The sequence below is a fragment of the Barbus barbus genome (genome assembly GCF_936440315.1).
Source record: "Barbus barbus genome assembly, chromosome: 6".
NCBI classification, from domain to species: Eukaryota; Metazoa; Chordata; class Actinopteri; order Cypriniformes; family Cyprinidae; genus Barbus; species Barbus barbus.
This window is the reverse complement of record NC_136734.1, coordinates 36,835,258-36,862,349: the sequence shown is the minus strand read 5'-3', so window position 1 is coordinate 36,862,349 and position 27,092 is coordinate 36,835,258. Positions and strand designations below refer to the sequence as shown.

Below are 27,092 nucleotides of genomic sequence, written 5' to 3'. Positions count from 1 at the left end.
TTGCCTTTTTGTGGGATTTCATCATAGTTGGAGAAGCATTTTTAACCCCCCCATAAATGTATGAATTATTTACAAAGCGCAAGTGATGCTCATCTCACTTACAGTGGTTGTTGAGAATTTTTAGAAGTCCACTCCTCTCTTTAAGCCCGAGTCTGGTGGCCTTGGAAATGGACAGCGAGGAGGATGATGATGATGACATTTTAATGAAGAAGCCCCTCCCCCAGCCACAGCCTGAGCTCAAAAACAGTACAGATGATCGGATTATGTTTAGGCCCACCCCTGATCTTACATGCACACGTTCTCACTCCGCCTCCTCTGCCTGTAACCCCACCCCTGCAAAGGTACCACACTTATTTTCCCTGTTCCCAACAGTGAGGCAAACTACCCTGTTGAAAGAAAACAGCATATGCTGGTTAGGTATGTTTTGAAGCATGGCAGCTTGTTTAAGCTGGTTATGAAATGGTTTAAACTGGTCATGTGCTGCAACTAGCTCCTGCTCAGGACAAGCTCATAGCCAGCTTATAACCAGCTCAGGACCAGCTTAAACCAACTCATGACCAGCTAAGGGCCAGCTTAAACCAACTCAAACCAGCTGCCATGCTTCAAAACATACCTAACCAGCATATGCTGGGTTTTTTTCAACAGGGCATGATCAAATACAAACTGCACTGCTACAGAAATGGTGATCATTACTTCATTTTTGAGTACTGTGAGATGGAAACTGACTGAAAATGTTCATTATTTCTTTTTTCAGGATATTGAGCAGGGCACCCGTCTTCGTTCGTATTCCTATACCTCCCCCAAAATTAGCCTGCTGCCTCCACGATTCAGTAGGGATACCCACCCTCCACCCACCGACCTCAACCAGGGTCAGATCCTTTTACCTTTCACCATCCACCTCTCACTTTACTTGCATTATGTCCCAAATGATGTGTGCTTTTGCCAAGATTAGTGTCTTGTTGGGACAGATGACAGGAAGTCAAGTCAAATGTGAAAAAAAAAAAACACAATCAGGATGGATGGGGAGATTATCACTTTTTAAAAAAAAATTTTTTATTTACATGCAGGTTATAATAATACTAGATAATCACAGGGCATAAACGAAATTCCAGTTTCAGAGATCGCATATCAAATTTCTGAAAACATCTGTTTTTTTGTTTTTCTGCGTGCCTGAGCATAGTCATAACATCTCTTGTATTTCCTGTCTAGTCTGTTTTAAGCATGATGAGCTTTTAAGGGATGACAGGATTTGTTACTCACTGAAAACTGAATATTTTTTTATAGTAAGATCAGAACATTGATTTATATATGACCTGTTTGACACTGTAAGTGTAAGCAGAGCATACTGTATTTAAGTCAGCCCCTACCAGTTAAAGCATTCACAGTGCATTGTGCAGTAAATCAAAATCCAGATCATTTGTGGTTTATTGTTGTAGGGTTTGTGTTCTGTTCTGTGTAGATTCATTTCCATTTGGATGTAAATCAAGTAAATATTATATTTAATGATGATCAAGTTCACATACACTCCCAATTACAAACACTCCCAATAATGATTTATAAGTGTCTTAAATGTAATATCCAATGTGGCAGCCCAGATTTTTTTTTTCTTTTTAGAGCTGTCAGTGTAAAAGCAGAACACAGGGCTGTTATAGTCACGATTCTGCCTTGATTGTGCACTGCTTCTATATGTAGTGTGAAACAGGCCTACTTTCTTACTGTGTCATGGGTATTAAGCTAAAATTTATTTAGCTTTATTTAAAAGTATTTAGCTCGTGATCTTCTTTTTATCAGTTGCTTTATCTCTTTAAATCCGAGGGCATTTAAAAGAGATGCCATCCGAGGGCATCTCTTTTAAATGCCCTCGGATGATCTACATTTATTAACATCCAGTGAATCAGAGTATCTCCCAATAATTGCCCGTTTCTGTGACTGTTAATGGTGCTGAATGTCATTTGGAAGCATCATCAAGCCTGTTCTATTCCATTCATCCAAGGCTGTTTAGTAGATTATTATCCTATATGTTTATAGGAAAATTCTGATGATATTCCTTTCTGGTTCTAATGTCTGTAAAATAATTTATGGACACCAACATAATAGCCTTTACACTTGATCATGGGTTGCACTTTACACTTGATTACTAACAAAACTGTAGTGAACAACAGACACACACTACTAACAAACATCCTCAAAACCAAGTAGATAGCCAATGTAGACTGCTTTTTTGGGCATCATCCCTGCTGGAAACACCAATTCAAGATAATTGAGATATTTAGTACATGGAAGCTGGTCTAAACCGTTCTGAAGCTTGTAAACCATCATGGATCAGCAATCCATCTTCTACATCATCTAACCAGCTTCATATTGTCAAGCTGGTTGATTGCAGCGCAGTCAATGATGAGCTTAGAACAGCTATTGACCAGGTAACCAGCTACCATGTTCCAAAACACAGCTGCACGCTTAAGTTGGATTTTCTAGCAGGGACAGGCATGTTTGAATGTTTGGTTTTGAGACACAGCTAAAATGTGCTGCTGCTTGATGATCCAGACATCATTAATAGAGGATCAAATCACCTGTTTTTGGCTCTTTCTGCATTTTTTATACATTTCATAATTTATACAAATCCTTCCATTCAAAACCAGCATAGTATGTGTGTGTAGAGCAGTGCCAGGCTGTAGTGAGTGTCATGTCCGCTGTGTCCTGTAGATGGCGCACTCTCCAGCAGCAGTGGCAGCAGGTCTCTACTACAGGCACTGTCTCTGTCTAAATCTCTGTCTCTGCTCAACCCTGTTAGTAAGTACGGCCTCGCCTGCTCACCCGCTTCTTACTCCGCACGCTACTAACAACATAGAGCAAAACTTCTGCTGCTGAAAGCACTCTGTGTTTATGTGGGAGAAAGTGATTTCTGAAAATGGATGGGTTTTTGTGTTTGTATAGTGTGTCAGTGTTATTTTATTATTATTTATATAACATGCCAGTATTTATAAATTTTTTAATTGCCTTTTGTTTTTATACTTTATATTTTTAGTTTATGTGATTTTGCTATGTGCTTCTATAATTTTTTTAATTTGAGTAAGTTTGGTATTTCAACTCAAGTTTAAGTTTACAATTTTCATCTAATATTTATATTTTATTTAAGTCAGTTCTTTGTTTAAGTTATCTTAAAAATGTTTTTAATAGTTTTTGTTTACGTTAATGGTAACAACCATGGTCTGGTGTGTGTACAGTATGTGTGAGGTTGCAGATCTCCATGACTTTGCTTGCTGGTTGTGGAAGCCTAATTGCTGTGCGTCTGCCTTCACCCTCAAGGGGTTTCATCATTATTTGATAAGATGTTTCTGGAAAGGGAGGATGGTGTCATCAGTCTGTAGATGAATATGTTTATAAGGAAACCTATTGTAAATTCTCAAAGATGTTTATTTATGAGTGTTTCAAAAGCCAATAAAAAAAAAGTGATCTTGACAGAAGCAGTCTAAATGAGAAAATTGTCTTCTCCACAGAACATCGTGCCTGCAGCACATCAGAGCAGTCTCAAGAAAAAAGGTAATGCAGACCTCTAACAGCTTGTCATCTCCACTGATCCCAATATTAGGTATTAACCAGTGAATAAATCTATGTTGAGAACAGTTCTACATGGATGCTTTCTGTTGATCTGAAGGACGTGGCGCCTTTTTCAGAGTGAATGCTAGTGGATAGTGTTGTTTTTGTTTAAAGAGCAAAAATATTAATGTAAATGAACACATAGATATGCATATAGTAGTTGGTGACTGACATACAGTATGTCATATTGCAGCTCATATATCATCATCCATATCTGTCAAATTATTTCCCTGCAGTATGTTTTTTCTTAATGTTTTTTTTTTACAGCAAAGCACAATAGCGCCCTCCAGAGACAGTCTGTGTCTGGATACATTACATTCAATGTAAATGTATGTATCTGTTGTGTGTATGAACACTCAGAGTGCTGTACTGTACCTCTATAGGGAGTTAAGGTTTCGTAGACGCGCTCAGTCGGCTGACGATGAGACCAGCGCAGAGTTGGCCAACTCCCTCCAACACCTCACGCTGTCCGAATTCCTCAAAGAGTATGTCATTACAAAGCCCCAGTAGCCCCAAAACACCAAAACACCCTTGGCATGATCGTCTTAATGACCTAACCAGAATGCACTGTCACCCACGGGCATGAAATCACGTCTAATGCTTCCTAACATTTGTGAGATGGCTCCAAATGATGCTTTCACTTCACTGTGTTGACACTAAAATATGTAATAGCACTGTTTGTGAACCTAACTGTGGTCCTTGTCTCACAACTCACCTCTCACCAAGCAAAGATTTGTAATCGGGTATGTGTGAAATGCAGAGAATGTCCGCACTGCTCAGGTGGTATGTCCTTGTTATGGCACAGAGGCTGATGACTAATTATTAATTTTCCTGTTGCCTGGAAAAGAATGCATGACTTGGCCTGAAACAAATGCATTAATGAAACTACTGCATTTCACTGCATCATGGTCTGAAAGTAAAAGCTGTGTTATCATTAAACACTGACTGGATAGGCATGTGTTTATAATGCACACCAGGTGATTGATATAAGTGGGTTTTTGTGTTTCAGGATTGAGGAAGAGGAATGGGACAAATATATCATCCCTTCCAAAACAGAGTCAGAAAAATACAAAGTCAGCCGCACATTCAGCTTCATAAAGAGCCGAATGTATAGCACTCGCAACAAGAACAAGGTAAACATACATGTTATGTATACTGTATTTATATTTATACACTGCTTTTCAAAACATTTGGGATGAGGAAGATAATACTAGAAAAAAAATTGAACACAAAAATAGCGTTCATTAAAGAATCCTGAAATAAAACAAGTATTACAGTGTTTACAAAAATATTAAACAGCAAAACAGTTTTCAGCATTGATAATAATAAGAAATGTAGATGAAAAAGTGATTGGGGTAAAGACTGATTTTTTAGACCCAAAAACAACCAGAGGTGTCTCTTTTAATCATTAATCCTTCTTTTGGCTGTAACTGTTTTACCAGCAGCAATCTCTCCCATGGCCTTTTTTTGCCACACAAGCATGTCAGACTAACTTAACAAAGCAGAAAACATATAGTGATCAAAATATTGAGTTTAATGTGTAGTCGTGGCAGATGGTGATGTGGACTGTCAGTGATCTGATGGCTTTCCATTGGTTCTTCAAGGGGAAAGGAAAAGAGAGAGAGACCAAAGACAAGCAGGTCAATGGACACCAGTTCACAGCAGGATGTGTCCTGGGGTCGACACTTTGTGAGATCTGCGGCAAGCCAGCTTCGGGGAAAGAGGTCCTCCACTGCACATGTGAGTTTGTTAATTGGAAACAAATATTTTAAATAATAAAGCTGTCATAGTTTTAACTTAAAAAGATGTGCTGTGTTTCTCGTAACATGGAGTTATGTACTGAGTCATTTCATTTTTATCTATTTTGTTATGTGATAACATTCTCTTGACTCCTAGACTGTGCAGTGAGTGTCCATAAGGGCTGTAAGGACTCATCTACGCCATGCCTGAAGGTGGACTCTGCTTGCTTTTACACGTTTTTTTAAGTTTAATATTCAAACCTAGATGTTTGCCCATGTTTGGTTAGACACAAAGTACTGAGGCTCTGTGATGAGCCCCATTGTTACAAAACAGAACACTGGTAATCAGTGTAACAAATGAGGAAGTAATGTTAAGTTTAAAAAAAATAAATTAATAATACTCTCTTTTACAGAAACCTCAAGACAAATATTCTGTTATGACAGTAAAAAGCAGGACAGCCTCCCTCCCTCAGAGTGAGTTTTACCAGCTTTATAAAACATGTGAAGGAAAATCAACTCCCGCTGTCATCTCATTGAACTTCTTAAGAGAGGTTTTTTTAGGCAGTTACACTTTTGTCTTGGTTTCGCTCTCACCTTTTTGTCTGTCACCTTTAGATTTCACAATGCGTGAAAGTTCCTCCTCGTCCTCTCAGATCCCCACCTCTGCCTCTCTTCCTGTGATGATGCCACGAGACTCTACTCCCCTTCCTTGTCCTCTGTCTAGAAGTGTGCCTGCTGTCACCGAAAGGTCCGAAACTCTTACTGTGTTGTAATATTCAACAAAAAATATCTAGATAAATGAATTGTAAATGGTAATGGCCCATAAGCTATGATGTGCTCGGTCTCAAATATACTACAAATCAACTCTGCAAATGAAATTATTATTATTTTTTTATACTGTTATGATATTCAATATTTAAAATAATATCAGTTAAAAGGTGCATTTTATCCAAAATGAACTGCTCCTTATTTATTTTCAGTTTGACAGTTTTAGACGTAATATGGAAGTTTATGTAGTCTTAACACACTACAAAAAAATTGAAGCTGACTGAATTTTACGATTTTATTTCCTCTGTAAATGGTGAATAATTGCTTCTTATTGACTTTAACTGTTAGGATAATCAGTGTATTTGTTGAGTGTTTATGGTTCCTTAGTGTTTCAATTAACATTTATGACATTTTTTTCCTGTCAGGCTTAGTGGTAGCCCAGAAGCAGATAGTGACGCCCCCCTGTGGCGGAACCACATCCAACCAGAGGAGCTCCTCCAAACCATGGAGTCCTCAACATCCACTGATTCCTCCCTTATTGAAGGTCAAACAGCTGGACTTTTGATGAAGGAAATCACCAGTGAAATAACTGGTTTTCCTACTCCAACTCTACATACATAAAACACAATAATGAACTCTTTTGTTTGTCCCACATTTCCATAGACTCTGTAGATTCCCCCCTACAGAATGAGCTGGTAATGAATGATGTGGATTTGGAGGCGGAGTCATGGAGCCTAGCGGTGGAGCCCCAGTTCTGTAAGATGCAAGAAAAACACAGCATCAAGAGACAGGATGTCATTTACGGTCAGCTAAATCTCACTAAAAATGTTTTGTTCATATACGTTCTGTACATCATTTGATAGTGTTTTGTTCTCTTGGTCTTTCTCAGAGTTCATGCAGACTGAGCTCCACCACGTACAGACGCTCATGATAATGGCAGAGATCTTCAGGCGGGGAATGCGGGAGGAAGTCGGGCTGGATGTAGACACTATTGGTCGGATTTTCCCTTGCTTAGATGAGCTGATTCTCCTCCATCGTGACTTTCTGTCAGCGATGAGGGAACGGCGGCAAAGTTGCGTTCAGCCCAACAGCTGCAAGAACTACCTCATTCATCGTGTGGGTGACATTTTTCTGCAACAGGTACACAATTATAGTAGTTGTGTATATGTCTGTACGAGTACACAATTCAAATTCAGTGTCCTGATCAATTAGTAGTAACTAATGTTAAAGTGAAACTTAATTGCAAGGTGTTACCATTTAAGTAGTTATGTCACAACCATGACTAAGCAGTTCATCCATTTGGTCCATTTCATGAATGAATCATATTTTGAGTCAAATATTTTTCAATGGATCAGTTGAGCCAGTTCACAAAACAGGTCTGGTTAGCATTTCCAATACAACGTCGTAACTGACTACTTAATTATCAGAGTATGAAGCATGGTTGAAGAAATTAACTAGCATGTCAAACTAACATGAAACTATGCCTGTGACCACAGCTCAAGAGCTTTTGCTCCAACCACACCTGTTATTGGTATTGTTATTATGTACATATGTAGTAAAGTACATCATAGGTGTGTGTCTGTGTTCATCGTAGTTCTCCCAGGAGAATGCAGAGAAGATGAAGCAGGTGTATGGCGAGTTTTGCAGTCGTCACACTGAAGCAGTCAGCTACTTCAAAGAGCTTCAGCAGCAGAATAAGAGATTTCAGCTCTTTATTAAAGTGAGAGTCAAATTACTCAACGACTGTGTCAGTCGTGTTTTAATGTATTTTGGAGGCTTTTGGCAGCACTGAATTTCAGCTAATCTGATCTTTTTGGTTCCACAGCAACAGAGTAGCAACTCGTTGGTAAAGAGGCGAGAAATCCCAGAATGCATTTTGTTAGTGACACAGCGAATTACAAAGTATCCCGTCCTCCTGGAGAGAATACTGCGTTATACAGAGGGTATTTTTTCTCATCCACAGTACTTAGTGTACATACACACAAAATCACATCCAAACCCAACCATATACTGTGCGTACACATTTGTTTAGACTCAGTTTCTCTTGTTCTTTGTTTCAGAGGGCACAGAAGAGCATGCTGACCTGTCTCGTGCACTAGTTCTGATCCGAGAGCTGATCTCCGCTGTGGACCAGAGCGTGAGTCAGTACGAGCAGAACCAGAAGCTGAGTGAGGTCCTGGGCCGCATGGAGAACAAGTGCTCGACTAAACTCAAGAGCGGTTACACCTTCCGCAAGCAGGACATCACCAGTGGCAGGGCTCTGCTGCACCAGGGACCGCTGCTCTGGAAGACGGCCACAGGAAGACTGAAAGGTGAGAAAATGAATTGGGTTACATTTTATTTTAAGGTGTCCTTGTTACATTGTAATTATACATTTAAGTACTTGGAAATAATAATTAACTACATGTACTTACTATATGGTTAGGGTTAAGATTAGTATTTGGCTTGCGGTTACTTGCATGTAATTATGCTAAATGTATTGTTGTTATAATAGTAAGTACATGTAGCATGTAACAAGGACACCTTAAAATAAAAAGTGTTATCGAATTGTCGCAATATATTACACAGAAAGGACATATAAATTGCCATTTGTTCTTAATTCTTATCTGGCTCAGTAGATGAAAGGTCCAGTTACATTATTTGATTGTTCTGGTCATCCACAGATGTTCTGGCGTTTTTGCTGTCTGATTCATTGGTGTTCCTTCAGGAGAAAGATCAGAAATACATCTTTGCTGCTGTGGTTGGTTTTTGAGATTACTATGCATTTTCTTCTTCAGAAAGCATACATTACTGTTCAAAAGTTTGGGTTAATAAGATTTTTAAAATGTGTTTGGAAAAAGTCTTAGATACTAATCAAGGCTTCATTTATTTTATTTAAAATAATGGTGTTCTAATTTAATATTTTTGAATATTTTATGTATGAATTTTCAGCAGCCATTACCCCAGTCTTCAGAGTCACATGATCCTTCAGAAATCCTTCTAATATCCTTATTTACTCAATAACTATTTCTTAGTATTATCAATGTTGAAATCAGTTGTGCTGCAAAAACCATTATAATTTTGAGACACCAAACTTTTGAGAAATAGTGTAATCATTCGTATGCTACGAATAGCCTACATTTGATTTAGTTTGTTTTTGTGCTGTTAGTTACGTTATCTTACTTTCTCAGGACCAGAAGCCTCCAGTGATCTCTCTCCAGAAACTGATTGTGCGTGAGGTGGCCAATGAGGAGAGAGGCATGTTTCTGATCAGCGCGTCTTCAGCTGGGCCTGAGATGTACGAGGTGCGCGCTGCTTCTAAAGATGAACGCAATGCCTGGATGAGACTCATCAGAGAGGCTGTGGAGAGGTGTGTATTACGGAACATGTCATACTTGATTCTTGCCTACAAGGGCAGCGGAAATGAAAGCAAGCAAGTGTGTGTGTGTGGGTAAATGTACTAATTTTTAAATTGCATTTGTTTTGCTTAGTTGCCCTGAAGAGCAGGATGAAACCACAAGTGAGTCAGAAGAGGAAAGGAGAGTCACGGAAGCAAAGGTCCAAAAGATCCACAGGCTACAAGGTAAAATCAACCAGATATGCTGAACCGAAGGATATTAGTTTATAATAGCTGAAATTTTTATACAAATTATAATACCTAGAGATATCTATTCATTTACACCCCCGATCAGGCCATTTCTGTGGATATGTAAGACAATGAGATTGATATAGTGATTGGCAAATGACACCTCAAGAATGCACACACTTCCTAACCTTTGCTAAAATATATTTGGAGAGCTCTCATAGCATGAAGTGGACTTGTCAATGCATACACTGACAGTATAATCAATTACTGGTAAAATATCTAAGAATGAATTGAAATACACAAGATTTGTATGTTGCTTTTATTAATAGTGGTCAATGAGTGGTGTAGTTTCCTAAACTTTTTGTGAACATTTGTGTCAGCTAAGGAATGATATATTTTTTGAACATGACAACCAACCTCCTTCTTTCACAGAGTCTTTGTGTGGCCATGATCACCTCATCTGTGCCAATCTGGAGGAAAAGCTACACATCTATGCCGAGCTGTCAGTCATGGCAGGACGACGTGAGACAGGACCAGAGCCCAGACTGCTGGTACGGCCCAGCACTGAAGACATCCCTCAGGCCGGAGTACTGCTCAGTGCTGCTCTCAAAGAGGGTGAGTGTCCACTGATAATAATAGTTGTTGTATAATAATAAATGTTTATTACCCACCAAATCAGCTTATTGGAATAATTTCTTTAGGATCATGGACACTGAAAACTTGAGTAATGGCTGCTAAAAAATTCAGCTTTGCCATCACAGGATTAATTTAAAATATATTAAACCAGAAAACGCTTACTTTAAATTGTAGTAATCTTTCACTATTAGTTTTTACTGTATTTTTGATCAAATAAATGCAGACTTTTAAACATTAAAAATATTTTACTGACCCCAAACTTTTGAACGGTAGTGTATATGTGCATGCATGCACATGGATATATTCACACGCACATATTTATAGACACAACATGCTTCAAGAGGCACTTTTTACGGGATTTTTTAACAATGCTACCAGTTTTTGTGTACCGCACAATTACACATAACTGCATGCAGAGTAATCCTGTTGTCTCTCTCTCCTTATTAGCGGAGAACCTGAAAGCAGCCCTCTCTTCTCACAGTGCTTCTGCTGTCGCTGTCCCGTCTTGTCCAGAAGAGCAGACTCAACCCGAGCCTTGCTCTCCCTCCTCCCCTGTGCCCCCTGAGAACCAGAGTCCACTGATGGACACCCTCCAGAGGGATGAGGAAGAGTGGAGAGGAGAGGAAGGCTTAGAAACACAGGCCTTTAATCACAGCTCAGACGCTGATCACAATATACACCTAAAGGTAAATGTGTTCTCATAAGCAGCACTTAAACAGCCATTATTTGCACACGGGATTACTACTATGTCACAGCATGATTACTAATAGAAATATACTTATATGGGTAAGAAATAGTTTATATTTTCCATTATTAGTGATTTAAATTGCAGCCTTACCAAAAAGGCTGTGTTCAGCATGAGAGGTACAATCACCCTGCATGAATAATTCACATTCTTCTTCCACTATCACATCTCATTCTTTATGTTACTAAGTATTAATGAGCTTGAAATAAGAGGAGTCCATTTCACTGCCTCAAGGGTCCCGTTTCATTAAATATAAAAGCAAAGAATTAGGGTTTCATTTTCTTGGATCTCTTTTCTGCTGTCGATGCCGTCTTGCGGTGCACTGCACAGTACGTCATGCTGATAAGGTTTTTAGTGCTGCTGACATGAGCATAAGGTCATGAAAGGAGATGATCAAGATTGAAAAGCTTACTTACATTTTATTGCTACAAAACAAAGGATTCTTTTTTTATTGGATGCGAAATAGATTTTATTTATTTATTTTTGACATTAATTTTGGGTTTTAAACTTTAGATTACCATTGATATTACGTTATATTTGTTTTCTGGTTAGTTACAGATTTGAGCAAAATTGATCCTGTTCTACATAAGCAATAACAGACATAGTTGTGTGTCCACTAGGTGGTGCTGTAAACTTAATGATCATATAGACGGGACATAATCTGGCCTTAAGAGGGCAGACTTGTTTTGTGTTGATTTCAATACAAAAGAGTTATTAATTGCAACTCTCTTACCATTTAGACTTCTACACTACAGTCCACAAACATCCAGACTGCACTAAAGCGCAGTGATATTATTGATTGCTCTCTTAATATAAAAGTAATATTCAGTCCAACACAACTTTCAATTAACAAAGCAAACTATCCAACTCAAGATACAGTGAATGTATGGGCATTACAACCATTAACAGGCATTTTTTTCTTGTCCTTGCACCTGGGAAGTTATCAATTTTGGCGTCTTAATGTGTCACATTACTCAAGCAACCTTGATTGAACACTTTGCTGATTTATAAACCTACTTGGCTGGAAGGCAGTTTCCTTTAACTCAGGTCACCGCCGTCTGTTTCCTGTGGTGTCTGTTGACTTTGTAGATAAAGAACCAAATGGTGTTTGAGTCAACAGATGCTGAAATGTTTCAGTCATCTCTAGGAACCTGCTGAAGTAAACACAGCATTTGCAGTTTTGTAAAATGTGCTCCAGAAAGCAGATGTCTCGACAAAATTGTAAATGAAATATCTGTTGTTTGCAATAGAACAGAATTGCTATAGTGCACACAGCTATTCTGTTCTCTTTCCAGGAAGAAGAGACATTTGTTGGAGTAAACTCATACTTTTCTTTTAGAGTTCTTTACTTTCTGTTGCTCATAGTTTGTTTGTTGTCCTAATGCAGGTGAGTCAGAGTGTGCAGAGCTTGACTCAGCTGCTATACAGTCTACAGGTGAGATCATGACACACAACCACATACCGACTGAAAGAATAATTAGAGTGGACAGGCCTTACGTCAGACACACATACACACACAACATGAATCACTTCTAATAGCTCTGTCCAAGCCTTAAGTTTCATTGCCTAAACATGTTTGACCAGCTATAAAACTCTCTTATATAACATGCTGTGGTTTGGAAGTATAATATAGGAGGATGTGGGACATAGATGTAAGTGACACACCTGCAGAAGGCTCATAGAAGAGATTGACCTTCTTTTTGAATTGCTTTTTGAAAAACAAACAAACATTGGTACTTCCAAGCAGTGTTGGGGAAAGTATTTAAAAGTAATGCATTACAATATTGCGTTACTCCCTAAAAAAAGTAACTAATTATGTTACTTTTTATGGAAAGTAATGCGCTACATTACTTTTGCGTAACTTTTTAAATCTGGGCAGGGCTTGCTTATTTGTTTTTAATATAAAACAGTTCTATTTTTGGCAAATATAAAAGCCTTTTAACACCAAAAGTGAAATGAATAAGCCTCAGGCTGAAGGGAAAGTAAATCTATGTCTGTTCAGTAGAATGCAGAAGAAGAAATTTCAACACACTTCAGCAATATAAAAAAGATGCACAAATGTTTGTCTAGAGTATTTTTTGCTTATTAGTATGGTTGATCTGGATCGTCGAAGGTCAGAAGCAAAGACATTGGTTAATAGAATGGGATTAAATACATAAAGGATATTTGTGTTGTATATAATTATTGCCAGTTTGCGTCATATTCTGAGTTGCATTATTTTTATTCATTTTGAGCAATACTGAATCTGCTTCTTTTCTTTGCGAGAGATGAATTAATGCATATTCATATTTATTTTAGAACTACAGTAGCATCTGATTTCTCTCAACATGCAGACAGGAGAGCTTTCAATCAATAAATGGGAAAAAAAGTAACTGGCATTACTTGTTTGAAAAAGTAACTCAGATATTCTCTTGTAAATTAAGAAGTAATGCGTTACTTTACTAGTTACGTGAAAAAAAAGTAATCCGATTACGTAACTTGTGTTACTTGTAATGTGTTACCCCCAACACTGCTTCCAAGCTACTTTAGGTGTTCTTGTCAGAGGGATACATTTTGGTGTATTTTTATTGTTTGCTTGTGAGTAGGGAAGCATAATAGAGCTGTTCAGTCATGATGTCAATTTGTAGGCCAACCTGGAAGGCTAATTTGCCACTGGTTCCCTCTGGAATGTGTAATGGGTTTTTAGAATAGCCGTTTTTGATTTATGAGTAAAATAAAACTTTTGACATTTTGTTCTGTAGCAATGTACAGTGCATCAAATGTGAGTTTGTGCTTTAATAACTGTTGAAAATGGCTACACAAGGACTGCAGCTATTACAAGAATGTACACTACTGTTTAAATGTTTTATAAAAGATGCATTAAATTGATAAAAAAGTGACACATTTTCAAGTTTTTTGATATGATCACAGTTTTCACAGTGAGCTTTCTCTGAGCATAAATCTGAACCATTGAGCATATTTAGTTACTGTTTTTTACCGATGCAGGACAGCTTTGTAGTCTTTATGTAACAGTTTCTTAGAAACGTACATTTTTAGTAACATGTTTGAGTTATGACTGTTATTTGTGTTATATAACAAAGTGCGAAAGTAATTCATCAGTGTCTTCAATTATTGTTAACCACAGACCTTATTTTACTCAAAATCAAAAACTGTTATGATAAAAACCCAGTAGATATACCAGAGGGAACCATGTATGAAAAATGCTAATTTTCCTCAGGTTTTTAGGGCTAAAAACAGCTCCATTTAACAAGTCACTAGAGACAGCATGAGAAGATGCAATTTATGCATAGACTAAGTTGAGACATATACTGTACATGACCATTTAAAAGTTTGGGCTTGGTATGATTATTTTAATGTTTTTAAAAAGCAAGTCTCTTATGCTCCATTTATTTGATCAAAAATACAGTAAACAAAAAAAAAAAAGAGTAATATTGTGAAATATCGTGCTGCTTAATATTTTCAGGGAAACATCTTGATTCAGGATTCTATGATTAATGAAAAGTTCAATAAACAGCATTTATTCAATAGAGAAATCTTTTGTAGCATTATAAATGTATTTACTGTCTGTTTTGATTAATTTATTGCAACATTGCAGATTCAAATGATTAAATCTTTACTAATCCCAAACTGTTGAATGGTACTGTACTTGTGACTGATGATGAACTGAGGGTGGTAGCTTAGTGAAGGTTTAGTCAAGACTCACTAGTGTTAGCTATTTCAGGGAATAAGTGCCATTGTTATTCACCTTTACTTTAAAGGATTAGTGCGCTTCCAGAATAAAAAATACCTGATAATTTACTTACCCCCATGTTATCCAAGATGTTCATGTCTTTCTTTCTTCAGTTGAAAAGAAATTTAAATTTTTGAGGAAAACATTCCAGGATTTTTCTCCATATAGTGGACTTCAGTTGGAGCCAATGGGTTGAAGGTCCAAATTGCAGTTTCAATTTAGCTTCAAAGTGCTCTACACAACCCCAGCCAATTAATAAGGGTCTTACCCAGTAAAACAATCAGTCACTTTCTAAAAAAAAAGAAAATTTGTATACTTTGAACCACAAATGCTCATAATTGTGTGTGTGTTGTGTAATCACGTTGAAAAGGTCACATAGGCAGAAGTACCGACCCAGTGTTTACAAAGCGAACATGCAATGAAAGTCAAACACCTATTACAAAAAGTGTTAAAGTAACAATGTCGGATGATTTTGAAGTTGGAGGAGAAAATTAGATTTTTGAACCGAAGTACACCGACAAAGAACTAAGCATGTGTGACCTTTCCAACTTGATTACGCAATGCGTGAAGTTGCGTGAAGAGCTGGTTCAAAAAAACAAACAAACTCAACCTTTATTTTCACCTGAAGAAAGAAAGACATGAACATATTGGATGAAATGGGGGTGAGTATATTATCAGGACATTTTTCTGGAAGTGAACTAATTCTTGCTTTTTGTAAATAGGCCGCAGTCACCATCCAAGACAGTTGCTATGAAGTCCAGAGGCTCCTCCTCCTCCTGTTGTCAAGCCCCTCTCCTCACCCACACTCCCGCCCACTGCCCATCACTCGCAGCAACCAGACCCTGCAGGAGCAGGAGCGCCAGCGGGAGGTGGAGCGCCGGCGAGAGGAGCTGGCGGACGTGACCCGTCTCCGGGGCACCCTGGTACGAGAGCGGCAGCAGTGGGAACGTGAGTGCCAGGTGCGACAGCTTCAACAGTCTGAGCTGGAGTCATCACTGGAGCAGAGGGAGCTGGTGTGCCACCTAGAGGAGCGGAGGCTGCAGAGCGAACGACAGGAGCTCCAAGAGCAGCTGCAAGAGTACCAGCAAAGCCTGGAGAGGCTCCGAGAAGGCCAGAGGAGTGTGGAAAAGGAGAAGGAGCAGCTGGATGCTCAGCGGAGGCTGCTGGAGAGTTTGAAGCAGGACTACCAGCAGAACCTGCCAGCTATGGTCATACCACTGGATGGACAGCAGACACAGGTGATGATCAGTGAGTGGATGTGAATGTGTGGGATTCAGTGGTGGTCTGTGTGATGTGGAAATTTAAGTCACCATGAAATCTGAACTGGCAATTCTTACAATGTATGTAATATTGCCGTGTCTATTATAAATAATTTATCAGTATACAGCATTTTTTTTTTTTTTAAAAAAGGGTGTCTAATGACCAGACGAATTTCAATCCCTCCCCTCCTGCAATATGTCACTCACATGAAACAATCGAAGCAAAGCTTGTCAAGTTGTAACGTTGAGCACTGCGGGTCCAAGTCTCCACTTTGTTGACTGAAATTGAAAATTCAATTGAGAATCTCAACAGCCATTTATGAGAACTATTTATTTATAGCACACCTTTAAGCTAACCCTTTAAATACTCTGACACCTGGTCAAATGAGATTTAGCTCTTAAGATAAAGGTTATGGTCATAGGCGGAGTTTTGGGTCAGATCAGATCAGAGCCAATCGATTTTGTCAGATCTATGAATACAAAAATATTTTCAGATTGTCTCATTTTATTTGCATTATCTTATTTTAATGAGTATGTTAAGGCTAAATTATTTGTAATTAATGTAAAAAAAAAAACCTACTCTCACAACTCGCGAATCTCAAAGTATCGCGTGAGTGGACTCTCTTCTCGTTCTCTTCCCGCTTTCTGCAAAGATACGCTAAATGAACAGAATGTATATTCGTCGTTTTTTTAATAAACCCACAATAAAAAGCATGGAGGTCTCTAACTTGGACACTTCTCAAAAGAGGCGGATTCTTCTACATTAGGTAAGACATAAGTTTTTATTCCACTCTTTGTATAGCCAACCAGTCGTTGTTGTAAATGTATTTTAAAGGGGCTATGTGTAGGTTTTTACTTAAAAAAATCTTTAAGATAGAGTTTTCATTTGTACATTTATGAGCCAACCATAATGTAATAGGAAGAATGACACCTTGACTGTCCACCACGGTTACCTCTATCAGCCTGTAGGCTCAGTTGTGTCTGGAGGAGTCGGGTCCAAATTAGCGCGAAAATTCACAAAATGTGACGTCATGCGCGTTCTCGTCTACAGAGGCAATCGCTAGCGGTAGTGTTTGAAATGGACTCTGTGGACGGAAAGAAGCGACCAGCCTCCAGCACAACCCAGACACCCACAAAAGCTCATCGTAAGCTTAAAACAAAAAACAAACAAAAAAAGCCTCATTTAGTGCGCACCGAGAACGAGCATGAGACTGGCTGCAGTTCCTCTAACGGCCACTGGTGTCAGTAACTGTTAGAGATTTCAGAACTTACGCAGTGCTCCTTTAAATGAAGAAGAAAATATATAGGCTATAAATAATTGAAAATGTAGAAAAAATGGTATATACGGTGTGTAAAAAATAAAAAATCAGAGCTCATGGTCTACTGGTAGGTGCCCCCCAGGCAAAAATGTGAAACTCCGCCTATGGTTATGGTCATGATACACACCATATATGTTTGTTAGTAATAATTTGTTACATTTAGCGCTTTTCTGGGTACTCAAAGCACTTTACATAGGAAGGGGGAATCTCCTCAACCACCACCAATGTGCAGCATCCACCTGGGTGATGCGACGGCAGCCATATTGCGCCAGAACGCCCACCAGCTTATTGGTGGAGAGGAGACCGAGTGATGAAGCCAATCAGTGTATGGGGATAATTAGGAGGCCATGATGGTCAGAGGCCAATGGGCAAATTTGGCAAGGATGCTGGGGTAACAACCTACTCTTTTTCGAAGGACATCCTGGGATTTTTAATGACCACAGAGAGTCAGGACCTCGGTTTAACATCTCATCCGAAGGACGGTGCTTTTTTACAGTATAGTGTCCCCATCACTATACTGGGGTGTTAGGACCCACACAGACCACAGGGTAAGCACCCCCTGCTGGCCTCACTAACACCTCTTCCAGCGGCAACCTAGTTTTCCCACGAGGTCTCCCATCCAGGTACTGACCAGGCTCAACCCTGCTTAGCTTCAGTGGGCAACCAGTCTTGGGCTACAGGGTGATATGGCTGCTTCATAAATAGTACTGTTTGTTGTTCGCTTTTGGGATCACATAGGGTGTTTGAATCTGGAAACGTCGGTGTGAGACGTCAAACTTAAGCAGATTAGCAAACAACAACAATCCAATCAATTACTGATACACAAAATCAAATCTTGCCCTACATTTGTTTTACTTTGTTCAAGAAGTATTTTGTTCATTTGAACTAAAACTGAAACAACAAAATTTCCTTTATAGTGTACTGTAGCTTTAACAATGATAATTTTTTTGAACACCAGCCAACCACTTAACGGAAAATGAATGGATCAAATGCACTGCAATCTAAATGCGGTTCAACCTCTAATGAACGCATTAGTTAAGATTGCTCATTTATCTGTAAGAAGTCAGTTCTCCTTTTTAGTTCTCCTTTTGCCTTTTCAGCCACGTTTTTGAAAGAAAATTTTTGTCATTTGCATATTAATTTTCTGATCGGTCAGTTCATACATCAGAGAAGACTTTTGGCTGTCAGTCTTCTCTGGCTCTTATACAATGATTTGAACTTGCTTAGACTACAACATCTATTTAAAAATATATATTTATGCATTTGTGTTTTATACATTAGTGAGAGATTGATTAAAGTAGTTTGCTTTAGAGACTTTGTAGTTTCTTCCTGTTTGTTCATATGCGTGTGTATGCATGTTCTCCGTAGCTGTTTGTGTATGTTTGAAATACTCCTAAAAGCTATAGCTGTGAGCTGTGGGTATGTCATAAAAGCCTTTGTGCACAGTGTGAGTCTGGAGACACAGCTGTCTTCTGAACACTGAAATATGTCTTTGCTCCTCTGCTCTTTCCTCATCCCTCCTTTACTCTGTTGCCAAAACACCCAGATAGTGATGTCAGAGGAAAGCTCTCCCAAATCTGCTCGCATCTGACTTTGAAGATGGAACAAAACTGTCAGTTATGAATACAAGGAAGAGAAGCTATATATTTTCTGTTTTTTTATTATTATCCCAGTTTCTTTTTTTTTGCCTTCTGTCTCATTTTGTTCTTTTTATTTATGTTCCTTGCATATTTCAGCTGTTTTGCATTCTTCTCTCTCTTTCCGTCTTTCTCACTCTTTTATCTCTCTTCGAAAATAAAAAAATTGTATACACTACCATTCAAAAATAAAAAAAATGAAAAGGATTTTTTTTCCTCGCCAAGGCTGCATTTATTTCATCAACCCAATACAGTAAAAAAGTACAGTAACATATCATTAGAATTTTAAATTGTTTTCAAGTTTAATATATTCCTATGATGACAAAGCTGAATTTTTAGCAGCATTACTCCATTCTTCAGTGTCACATGGCCTTCTGATTTGCTGCTTAATTATTGCTGCTAAATTATTATTATCAATGTTTAAAAACAGTTGTGCTGCTTAATATTTTTGTGGAAACGTTGATATGTGTATATTTTTTAGATTTTTTTCAGTAGAAATCATTTTGACACAGACATCTTTTGTAACATTATACATTTTCTACCTTCATGTTTGATCATTATAATGCATCCTTGAATTAAGTTACTAATTTCTTAAAAAAATGTGTCTTCAGGTTGTTCCAAAGGGTGCATGGTTCTCTCTCTCTCTTCTTGTCCTTGGGTTGAACAGTGTTTTGGATTATTGGATTAAATTTAGTGACATTCCTTACAAACATGCCTTGACAAATAATTAAGACTGTGGCAGAAATCCCAAACACAATGGAATTTATTAGGTCCAAAGCCAATGTTGTTGTTTTTTTTCCAGGCAGAGTCAAATCAGGTGTGGCAGGCCACTGAGGAAGAAAACATTTCTTTCCTTCAACCTCTTGTACACAGGGAGGATTCAGTTGCGGTCAAGGGTCTGTTTATAACACACAGCTAAGCCTCTGATTCATTACCTGGGATAATGAGAGCAATTCATGGCTCATCAGTCTTAGGCCGTGTGAGGCGGTCTTAGCTTCAGCCTCTTGTCTGTTTGCTAATAAACAAGCTAAAGATTAATGATAATTGAAAAGCCCCTACCAAGGCAAAATAATTAAAAACAACTCTGTGTGCTTCGTTCTTCAGGTCAGGGAAGTGATATTTCATGTGTTTGTGAGGTTTGATTAGAATGCTCAGAAAGAGGGTGAGTGCAAGGGCAAGAGGTAGGGCAAAAGCGTCCATCTGATGGCAAGCTTCTCTGGCGTGTCTTCACTAGATACAAAAACAGCATTGGGTAACTATTTGACTACATTGTTCACTGGTGTGACAGTAGTTCAACTATTTTCAAAACAGTGCAGTTTTTACCGTGGCAAGCCATTTATTTTATTTTCAATAAGTTCAAATTAATGAAGTTCTTTTGAAATTAAGCAGCACAACTGCTTTCAACATTGATAGTAAAATATTTTTTTAAAGCACCAAATCTGCACCACATCAACATATTAGAATGTTTTCTGAACTGAAGACTGGAGTAATGACTGCTTAAAATACAGTTTTGTCACCACAGGAATCAATCATAATATAAAATATATTCAAATAGAGACGTCTTTTGAAAACCAATAGCAATGTTGTCTTACCAATGTTGTTTATGAGAAACTATTTGTATCAGGATGCTTTAACTTACAGTGCTGTTTGGAGTCTGGTTGTAGCAACACTCTCGTTTTAGATATTTTATCAATATAGAGAGGTAACATCCTTTCCAAAGCCTCATATTGTTATTGCTATTGCGTGGATTCCCCTTCAGCATGGCATTCATGAAACCACCACTTTAAATAGCTTGTGAGTGTGTATCCACCATCTAAGCTTTGACCTTTTGGGGAATATATTTCTGTGTCTGCCTTTAAGATGCTCCCACACACATGAACCGCCTCAGGCCCAAGTTTTATTTATGGTATTGTTTGTGTGGGCTGATTAGCACAGAACGGTGATTTTTGAGCTTGTGGGTCAATGATTCAGTCTGGCCTTTAATTCACATATGTAACCAGCCAACTGAATGAATGAGGAAATCTCAGGAAAATGAGTGAAGAGGTGGATATGATGTCTGATGGAAAAACAGCATCATGCAGGCTCTGTAGGCTCTGCTGTCAGTTTTCTAAAGTGAAACAGCTGTTTCTAAATGCGATAAAATGAAGTACACACAAAAGAAAACTATGGAAAAAAAAAGGAAAGGCCTTTGAATGACTAGATGATGTCATGTGGAGGTAATAAAAAATAATACAGTTGGTGCTAAAAGAGGTAAGCTGGAAATGAAAACTTAATTCAATATAATGGCTGACTAAAGAACTGAAGAAAGAACTGAAGTTTTTTTTTTTTTTTTACTTTAATGTTCCCTGATTACATTATATTTAGCTTTTTCCCAAAAAAAATTTTCAAAAATATTTCTGCTCTTTATCGTTTCTTCTCTTACCATTTATGTAAGTTTACTACTTCTATATGTTCTATATCATGACTTTAAAAGGAGTGGCAAAGTTGTGTGTCATAACACATAATCTGAAGCTTCTAAACACACCTTTGCCAGAAGTCATCCATCTGGTCATAATTTGAATGAGGTGCAGGAGTATGTACCATTATTGCATTGTTTATAGATAAGTTTTATTTGTATATTGCAGTAATATTTGAGTGATGCACATGTCTGTGTTTCAGGATGCTGGTCACCATCGCCTGAGTGGTCAGGATGACCACGGATCCATTTTTGTGAACGAGGCAGCATTTATGTCTCCCTCTCTGAACAACAGGCACATCCACCTTCAACATCATTCACACCATCATCATCAGACTGTCCACCAGCACTCAGGATACCTGGATTCTCCCAGTGCTCAGAACAGTCTCAATTCACTCCTGGCACGATCCAACCACAGACAGAGCTCTGCTGGAGTATCCGATGCTCCTGCGGGGCATGAGAGCTGGACTGGAGGAGCAATGTACTCGACCCCTGGGAGATGTCTAACAGAGATCCCAAACAATGGTAATGTTTTTACTGCAATCACTAGTTACTTAGTTGTGTTGACAGTAGAGGTGGGCAGAATGAGGAGTCTTATGTTGCAGTGTGATTTTTTTTTCTTTTTTTTTTTTTCATTTTTTGGTGCACATTCCCCACCCCCCTAAAATAAAAATGATATGTATTAAATTAAAAAGTATGAAATGGTCATAAAAGGTTATTAAAGGGTATAATGCATAATAGTTATTCATAAAGTGTGTTGTATTACATAATATCTTGCAGTAAATAATTATAATCAAATTTAAAACTGATGAAGTCTGGCACAATGTGAAAATAGCTTCACATTACGGAACACTTGAGTTAAAAACGAGACTCAAAAAAGTAATTAATTATAAATGATTGGATGAGCCGGTTAAAATACCTGTTGTGACATTAATTGGCAACTGAAAGTCAAGTTTTATTTATTTGGCCCTTAACTATACCATAGAAGCAAAAGAAACATTTGATTTCATCGCACCAACTTCGAATCGTCACTAAAACTTGTGTTGCAGCAGTGAAGGTCGATTTGCTCTCTTTGTGTTGTTAATCTGTGTTTAATAACAAAGATTCATCCTCATTCTATCACACACAGATACAAACACACACAGATACACATCTGTCTCTGAGATCAATTACGCATTCTGTCTATTGACTGTTGGGTTGACAGTGGCGTGTGAATCAAGGGCCTCCAGCTACGGTCTAAAAAATCTTTGCCAAACTCATTACAGAGTGACCTGTCATCTTACAAGGCAGAGGAGGGGAGAGGGACAGAAACTTAATCATCTGTTTTTCACACATGAGCTGTCCGAGTTGTCTGTTTAACATTATGAATTGTCCTTCTCTCTCACACACAAACACATTCATACGCTTCATCTCTGTACTGTCTAAAGGTACTTGTTGAACACAGAAGTGAAATTCAAGTTTTCACAGGTGAATATTACTGTACAGTACTAGATACCATCTTATTTACTTGCTTTAAAAGGTTGTATACTGTGTGTGTATTGACCACCTCATTAACCCTCTCTCGTTATTGACAGAGCATGCACAAGGGTGCACGTTTAGCTAGACTAGGGTCCCACTTCCTAGCTAATCTTATCAGCTACTATAGGGTCTTATTTAACATAAATACCCACAATGCAAGTGAAGTGACATACTTCCAAGTATGGTGACCCATACTCGGAATTCGTGCTCTGCATTTAACCCATCCAACGTGCACACACACAGCAGGGAACACACACACACCGTGAACACACACCCGGAGCAGTGGGCAGCCATTTATGCTGCGGCGCCCGGGGAGCAGTTGGGGGTTCGGTGCCTTGCTCAAGGGCACCTCAGTCGTGGTATTGAGGGTGGAGAGAGCGCTGGACATTCACTCCCCCCACCTACAATCCCTGCCGGCCCGAGACTCGAACCCGCAACCTTTGGATTCCAACTCTCTAACCATTAGGCCACTATAATAATGATGTATTATAATAATAATAATGACAATATGATGTATGACCATAATAATATTTTAAACAGTTTTTGACCAAATAAATGCAACCCTGGTGAGCATAAGAGGTACCACTTAATCTGCGGTTTTGTTGGGGCGAAAGAATGAGATAGAATTGAGCTAAAGCTCTGAAACAATGTCCCTGTTATTGACATGACACCTTAATTGAATCCTAAACGTCTAGGGCCAAAAAAGATTATGCCGATGACACATGAACATGCTTAATCCAATAGCTGAACAAAGGAGAGCTTCAGTAGAGCTAAACACAGGTGAAGGCCATAATTAAATATGTTTGTATGTCCACAATGGTCATAGATTCACTCAGCAAACTAAAAGATCTCCTTACAGTCTACTGTACCGGTTCGTTAAGTGAATAAATATGAGTGTTACCTGTCCGATAAAGGCCTTGATTGACGTGCTGGTTAAATCAACACACATATAACACTGCTTTGTTTCTATTTATTCAGAGGTCAAGATCATGGCCTCACAATAGATAATGTTTGACCTTCACTATGCACACAGTGCTCAGCTAACAACATTACCTCACATACACAAACATTCGGAATGGAGGTAATGAAATTGGGTCATAGACCCTGTTGAGAAATGGGTAATTAAATGAGAGGGATTCATCAGTTTCATTCACAACATCATATGAATCGTAATGACGTGATAGCGCTTGAGCTGAACCCCTTGTGTGGATTAGGCCTAGATGTTTTTTTTTTCCTTTTACATGAATGTAGTACAGTGGCCCAGTAGTGCACAACACAACGAAATCTCCACAATACAACGAAATCGCCATAACACAACGCATAGGACTAATTTATTTGCGTTGTGCTAATTTCGTTGTGTTTTGGCTTGTTTCCGTTGTGTTGTGCTAATTTTGCTGTTTTGGCTTGTTTCCATTGCATTGTGCTAATTTCGTTGTGTTGTGTTTCCGTTGTGTTGTGCTAATTTTGTTGTGTTGCGGCTTATTACCGTTGTGTTGTGATACAACGAAATCCCCACAACACAACGCATAGGACTGATTTTGTTGTGCTATGCTAATTTCATTGTGTTGAGGATTGTTTCCATTGTGTTTTGCTCATTTTGTTGTGTTGTGGCTTCTTTTTGTTTTGTTGTGCTAATTTCGTTGTGTTGCGGCTTGTTTTCATTGTGTTGTGACACAACGAAATGGCCACAATACAATGCATAGGACTAATTTCGTTGTATTGTGCTAATTTCAAAAAGTTAGGACTTGGTATATAGCACACAAAGCCACTTGTGTGAGACTTTTATGGTACGTTTTTCTCCTTTATGGAGCTTTGTATCATAAAATATCATCCACCATCCAAATTCCACAGTTGTATGCAAAACAGTCTGCTTCAGATCTCTGTGTTTCACTGAAGAAGGAAAATGATGGATCAATGTGAAGAAAACGATGAATAATGTAACTATGGTGACTATTGATGACAATGATGAATAGTAACATCCAATCTTGTCTTCACAGATGTGGATCAGCTCGGCCTTGTCCAAGAATCTGAGTCAGCTGGCGTAACAGGGGCGGGGCTTCATCAAGCCGACGTCTTGCTCGTCAACCAGCCCTTTGTTACCATGGAGACAGAGAACAGAGATACTGATGGAGAGGAGAATATTGTGTATCTCTGAAATGAACTAGCAATTTTTGGTTGGTGTTGAAACAAAACATTTGGACCAGGATCTGATCCCAATTTTTATTTTGTGTTTTTTGATTCTTCCTTTAATCTTAGCAAACTTTCGGCCTTCTGTGACATTCTCCAGACTTCATAGCACTTACTGTGGTCCGTGTTTGAGATGGGGCTTGTCTGAGTGGCTGTATTTTGCTTTATAGCCTGGAGCCTGCAATGACAGAATCAGGTTAGGCAGTTTCAGCACACGTTCAGTCACACACACAAAAGTCCCCCATCCACATTCCCGCACAATGTATTTTTCTCCAACTGTCCATGTCAGTTTACATCAGGACACAAAAAAACTGACCCTTTCTTTCAGGAGATGAACGATGACTTGGTTTATAATAGCATTCACCGGCTACTACATTATGTGTGCATGTTAGAGTAAGCAATCACATTATCACCTTTCAGATTCAATCTCTCACATTTGGAAACTGGTGTCACATGTCCATATGGAGGAGAATATGTGTCATGCTTTACTCTTCTGAAACAGTTCAGATTCATTGGTGCTCACGAGCCATTGCCTATAATGCTACATGTGCAGCAAACGTCTAAAATAGCGCTGTCAAACAATTAATCGCGATTAATCGCATCCAAAATAAAAGTTTTTGTTCACATAGTATATGTGTGTGTACTATGTATAGTTATTATGTATATATAAATACACACCCATGCATGTTTAAGAAATATATGTTATGTTTATATATTAAATATATTTATATATAATATAAACTATATGAATATAAATATATACATGTAAATATTTTCAAAATACATACTGTATGTGTATGTATTTATATATACATAATAAATATACATAGTACACACAGATATATTATGTAAATAAAAACTTTTATTTTGGATGCGATTAATTGTTTGACAGCACTTGTCTAAAAAGAGTCTCATCAGCATTGGGTATACAAACTGCCATTCAAATACTGTATATTTCGTGATACTTTTAGGTCATTATGTTGCCGTATCAGCCTAAAGGCTTTGTTCATGCATTTTGCATATTGTCTGTTACATAAATTAGCATAAATTCAGGCTTGTTGTTATTTTAGTCACAATCAAAAAAGTCCCAATTAAAATTCAAGCCATAATTGTTGACTGTAGACCAGTACTGGGTGTGAATACTCGAGTTAAAGTGACAAGAATTCAGTGTGTATTTGCTTTTGGCTTATCATTCTATTGAAAAACACGTTTCACTGCGCATGAGAACACTTGCTATTCTTTGTGTTTTGTTTCTTCCCATGCATAAACCTTATTTATTGTTCAAATTGGTAAGGAATCATTTTATGTACATAGAGCATATTTTGTATAATTGTTGTATGTAGACAGGTGTATAAGGTGTATATGTAGTAAATGTTCATACATCAGCTTTTGTTTTTTCTTGTCTTCATCCATTTTATTAGCATTGATATTTAATATTTACAATTTATATGCTTATGTACATAACTGCAAGACCACAGCTTCAAATATATGCTTTAAATTCTTTATCTGTACATTTGTATCTATGCATTTTGAATGCAAGCCATTTTGATTTCAAGTTGATAATTCAGTTGGAGATTTAGTCTTAGTCAAGTTACCCTTTACACAGTGACAGCTTCTGTCATACAAATGTAACAAATGAATGACAGACTGAACAGGTGGTAAAGCCTTCTCAGAATAGAGCTTTCTGAATATATTAAACTGTAATTACAGATGCAAAAATGTAGAAATTTTCTTTCCATTATTGTAAAAAGGCATTTATCTGCACGAGTAGTGTGAATAGTATGATCATTTTGCTGATTCAAAACTTTAGATCTAATTGATTAAAAATCCACATCTTTCAGTAGTCTGTAAAACAGTTGTCAGTACAAGAAAAGCATGCTGCTTGTCAGAAAAGCTATGCAAATGTGTTTGCTTTTACCTTTTGTAAATTTGAACAT

The 27,092-nt window shown here is 38.0% G+C and overlaps 1 protein-coding gene across 4 annotated transcripts in view; it reads left to right on the top strand.

Annotated features, from left to right (window-relative positions):
• Nucleotides 1-26,529, top strand: part of LOC306871742 (rho guanine nucleotide exchange factor 28-like) — a 94,746-nt gene extending 68,217 nt beyond the window's left edge. For 2 of the 4 annotated variants that reach the window (XM_079419870.1, XM_079419867.1), the window contains 25 exons: nucleotides 146-341; nucleotides 755-869; nucleotides 2,704-2,790; nucleotides 3,498-3,540; nucleotides 3,981-4,082; nucleotides 4,607-4,730; nucleotides 5,202-5,337; nucleotides 5,494-5,549; nucleotides 5,750-5,810; nucleotides 5,952-6,084; nucleotides 6,530-6,648; nucleotides 6,768-6,908; nucleotides 6,994-7,244; nucleotides 7,699-7,824; nucleotides 7,930-8,047; nucleotides 8,165-8,416; nucleotides 8,768-8,844; nucleotides 9,275-9,453; nucleotides 9,575-9,666; nucleotides 10,102-10,284; nucleotides 10,753-10,991; nucleotides 12,438-12,485; nucleotides 15,503-16,018; nucleotides 21,654-21,975; nucleotides 24,966-26,529. In XM_079419870.1, the coding sequence (XP_079275996.1) occupies nucleotides 146-341; nucleotides 755-869; nucleotides 2,704-2,790; nucleotides 3,498-3,540; nucleotides 3,981-4,082; nucleotides 4,607-4,730; nucleotides 5,202-5,337; nucleotides 5,494-5,549; nucleotides 5,750-5,810; nucleotides 5,952-6,084; nucleotides 6,530-6,648; nucleotides 6,768-6,908; nucleotides 6,994-7,244; nucleotides 7,699-7,824; nucleotides 7,930-8,047; nucleotides 8,165-8,416; nucleotides 8,768-8,844; nucleotides 9,275-9,453; nucleotides 9,575-9,666; nucleotides 10,102-10,284; nucleotides 10,753-10,991; nucleotides 12,438-12,485; nucleotides 15,503-16,018; nucleotides 21,654-21,975; nucleotides 24,966-25,123 (3,874 nt within the window). In that variant the 3' untranslated portion in view covers nucleotides 25,124-26,529. The remainder of the gene's footprint in view (nucleotides 1-145; nucleotides 342-754; nucleotides 870-2,703; nucleotides 2,791-3,497; nucleotides 3,541-3,980; nucleotides 4,083-4,606; nucleotides 4,731-5,201; nucleotides 5,338-5,493; nucleotides 5,550-5,749; nucleotides 5,811-5,951; nucleotides 6,085-6,529; nucleotides 6,649-6,767; nucleotides 6,909-6,993; nucleotides 7,245-7,698; nucleotides 7,825-7,929; nucleotides 8,048-8,164; nucleotides 8,417-8,767; nucleotides 8,845-9,274; nucleotides 9,454-9,574; nucleotides 9,667-10,101; nucleotides 10,285-10,752; nucleotides 10,992-12,437; nucleotides 12,486-15,502; nucleotides 16,019-21,653; nucleotides 21,976-24,965) is intronic. The other 2 variants (XM_079419868.1, XM_079419869.1) reach the window with 2 other exon arrangements.
• Nucleotides 26,530-27,092: the final 563 nt, after the last annotated feature.